At 27.4% G+C, this 3,621-nt stretch overlaps 1 protein-coding gene across 1 annotated transcript; it reads right to left on the bottom strand.

Moving 5' to 3' along the window:
* Positions 1–627: 627 nt before the first annotated feature.
* LOC100198538 (uncharacterized) lies at positions 628–3,199 on the bottom strand. Its single transcript, XM_065804778.1, has 2 exons — positions 2,652–3,199; positions 628–1,539 (listed from the first exon to the last, which is right to left on the bottom strand). The coding sequence occupies exons 1-2, from the start codon at positions 2,974–2,976 to the stop codon at positions 842–844; spliced, it is 1,023 nt and encodes a 340-aa protein (XP_065660850.1). The 5' UTR covers positions 2,977–3,199; the 3' UTR covers positions 628–841.
* Between the last annotated feature and the right edge of the window lie 422 nt (positions 3,200–3,621).

Consider the following 3,621-nt stretch of genomic DNA (forward strand, 5'->3'; position numbering starts at 1 on the left):
AATAATGCATAATAATATATAATAAACAATAATTATGGATTTAAAAAAAGATATGAAGATCATATTGAATATTTTTAATAAATAAAAGTAGACCATTGTTTTATGAAACATTTAATTGAACGGGTCATTTCAGAAACACCGTAAGTAAGTTTTTGGGCAAAAACGATAAAGCACAGAATCATGTTATATGAGGGTAGAGACATGTTACATACATGTCAGACCTTTCAGTCAACATTTTATAAGGCATTGACTGAAAGGTTTGACTAATGTGATTTCTCAAAGAAACATGTATCTAACCTCAGAGAGCATGGTATCGTGCTTGACTCATTCTTTACTAAAAATGACTTAAAGTATTTCTGAAATGACCCGTTCAATTATAAATAAAAATAAAACAAAAGTTTAAAGATTAAATTAAATGATAATAAATAAAAATTATTATTTAGTAATAAAACCGCTATAGATGGATATAATGGTAAAATAAAACCGCTATGGATGTATATAGTAGTAGTATTTAGTTATGGAACATTTATTATTAATAAAAATCATTTTATTAATAAAGTGAAAATATCTTAGCAACAAAACTAGTGTATCAAAAAATGCAATAGAAAATTTTATTACTTAGCTTATCCATAAAACTACCAAAAAATCGTTTATAAAAAAATCACCGGAATTTGAGCATGGAATTTAGTGAGAACTTAATACAACATTCTAATTTTACGTATTTACATATATACTTATTATATAATTTTATTTTAAATATTATATATTTGATCATAAATAATTATTCATAAATAAAGTTTTCAGATATTTTAGTTTTGATTTGTTCAAATTTGACGAGAAACTACAACCACGTAGATTCGCTGATCGTAAAATCTGATGAATCCTTGTAGTCTATATCAAGAGATTTGTTAATGGTTTTTTTGTTCACGGTTGCATAGAGTCCCTCAATTGCAGGATTATTTTCAGTAGAACTTAAGTTTTTTTTGTTGACAGTAGGATTGTGCTCTTCAATTGTGATGTCATTTTCAAAGGTTTTTACGTTTTTCTTTTTGTTGACAGTTGCATAGAGCTCTTCAATTGCAACATCATTAGAAACTTTTAACTTTTGAATTTCGTCAATCGGAATACTATAGTAATCAGAACTTTCATCAAAGCTATCTGTCGCTAAGTCTGTCGGTAGATCTGTCGTTAAGTTTTTTATTTCATATGCGTTAGTTTCTTCGTCAGCTTTCAAGAAATTTCGTTTTTTCAATCGTTCTTGTATTTCAATCATAAGCTTTGCTTGAGTTGTATCAAAGAAAATGTTTGTTTTATCGTCCCCAATGTAATTTGAAAATTTATTATTACCAAATTTATTGCCCAATTTGTCATTTGAGAATTTACTACCACCGGTTTTTAAAAAGCCTCCTAACTCTCTGTAGCTATGGGAATCTTTATCAACTGTACCTTTGAAATTAATCTCATTATTTGCACAATCTAACTTGTCTAGCTCATAATAAATGAGTTCCTCAGGAATTTCATTCACTTGAATGCGATTACCTAGAATAAGATTTTGACGATTAAAGTTTACGTGCATTTAAAACCTTTATATTGGACCATAGATATTGTAAAAATATTAATAAATGTATAAATATCATTGATATTGTAAAAGTATTTATAAAAATATAAATATCATAAATATTATAAAAACGATTGTTTATTTATACGCATCAAATATTTTTTTAATAAAAAAGCAAACTTGTATTTTTTTTATTTTTATCATTACTTTTTTAACTAGGGAACAGTGAACAAGTGGGACAATTTTAATTTTTAAACTAAACAAGTTTTAACAAAACATCATTTCATGATTCCGCCTCCTAAAATTGACAGAAGGTTTAGAGGAACCGCGCTATTGGAGTAAAGTTGGACAAGCGAGTAACTAACGATATATTAAGAAAAATTATTATTTGAAAACCATTAAAATCGTAAAGCATGATATTTCCACAGCATAATTACACAATAGTGATGGTGAGAAGTAAGACATCAATTAGTTTTTTTTGACACTTCATTCCTAAAAAATTACTTTTTGGGGTGATTATCTAAAATGCGGTTTTTACCACAGGCAGACAAAGCAATGTTAAATATTGTGATTAGGGACTTCTCTTTATTTAGAATTTTTGGGCTGTCCCACTTCTCCCATGTTCCACTTCTCCCCACTCTCAACTAAACAACTTATTTGTGTTTATTTTTTTTGTTAAAACCTTTTAAAAATGAACTTAGAAGATTTTATATAATAATTAAAAGGTTGGCTTCCCACGATAAAAGTACGCAAACACATTGAGTTTTAGGGTATGTTTTGAACTGAATTTTTATATCTTAAAACAAAACTTTCAATATTAGAAAGCTGGGTGCTTTGTTAACTTATTGTGCAATAGCTAATAACTTCAAAACACTTAAATTACAGTTGGACAACAGTTTCAATTATGGCTACGCTCTACTATTTACTTATTATTACGACTGTTGTTATTTTTTTTGTTATTGTTGTTATCTTGTCTGTTTTTTAGAGCTCCAGCGCCCCAGTTTCACCCCATAGTTAATAATCGTTAATATTTTATTAAAAAATAAATAAAATAACGAAAAATAAGTTTATATGTAAAGTGAGAAATTCTTACCTAAAGGGCTCAAATTTCTATTATTAAGACTAATATCGGGTGCTGAATGACGTTTAACAATACTCTTAAGTCTGTCTACTGAAGGTAAAGGTGGTGGTTGTTCTTGCTGAGGTGAATATTCAAATGATGGTTGAATGTTCGGAGATAATGTGATAGGTCTGCTGATATGTTCTTTGCGATTTTTGTGCGGTTTAATATTTAGCTTTAATAATAGTCTATCCTGAATTTTTTTTCCATTTTTTTCGGACGAAGAGGTTTCGGGAACGCTTATTTCAGAGCTCTTTCTTCTGAATGGAGGTATCACGGGTATTGTAACTTCTTTCATATTGAAAATGATATGTAACAAACGATTGCAAATTAAACTTGATTTCGAATAATTTTGTTTTAAATATATTTACAAAATTTTTTTTTAAATGTATTTACAAATTTTTTTTGCGTTTTTAGTTATCAGTCCAAAATCTTATCAATTGTCGCAATTAGTAAAATAAATGAGTTTGCATGCTTTGTAATGTCTAGGAAATTACTTAACGACATCCTGCAGATATTAGTTTTTCTGCCAAATTAAATGCCGATTGGAAGCGTTGTCAACGTAACAAGTTTATATTTTGTAATATAAACCAAATTAATCATAGGATTTATTTCTTATTTGTAATTTTATCACCTTAAAAACCATGTTTATTTACGCAAAAATAGCAATGGTATCATTTTAGTATCTAAGTACTAATTAAAGGCAATTAACATTAAAGCCTCGTCTATTACTTCCCCCGCATCTTATGAAGTTTTCAAGAAGTTTGCGCATTTTTTAAACAAAAGTATATTACTAACAATGAACATAAATATCCAGCCTTTTTATTAAAACTTTCTTATCACTTAAAATGAAATAATGTAGAAATTTTGCATATAGTTATATCCAAAATAAATAATAAATTTTATTTTATTTAGATAAAATATTTTTATTTAAAAAATTTTT

Source organism: Hydra vulgaris, chromosome 09, assembly GCF_038396675.1.
Source record: "Hydra vulgaris chromosome 09, alternate assembly HydraT2T_AEP".
Classification (NCBI taxonomy): domain Eukaryota; kingdom Metazoa; phylum Cnidaria; class Hydrozoa; order Anthoathecata; family Hydridae; genus Hydra; species Hydra vulgaris.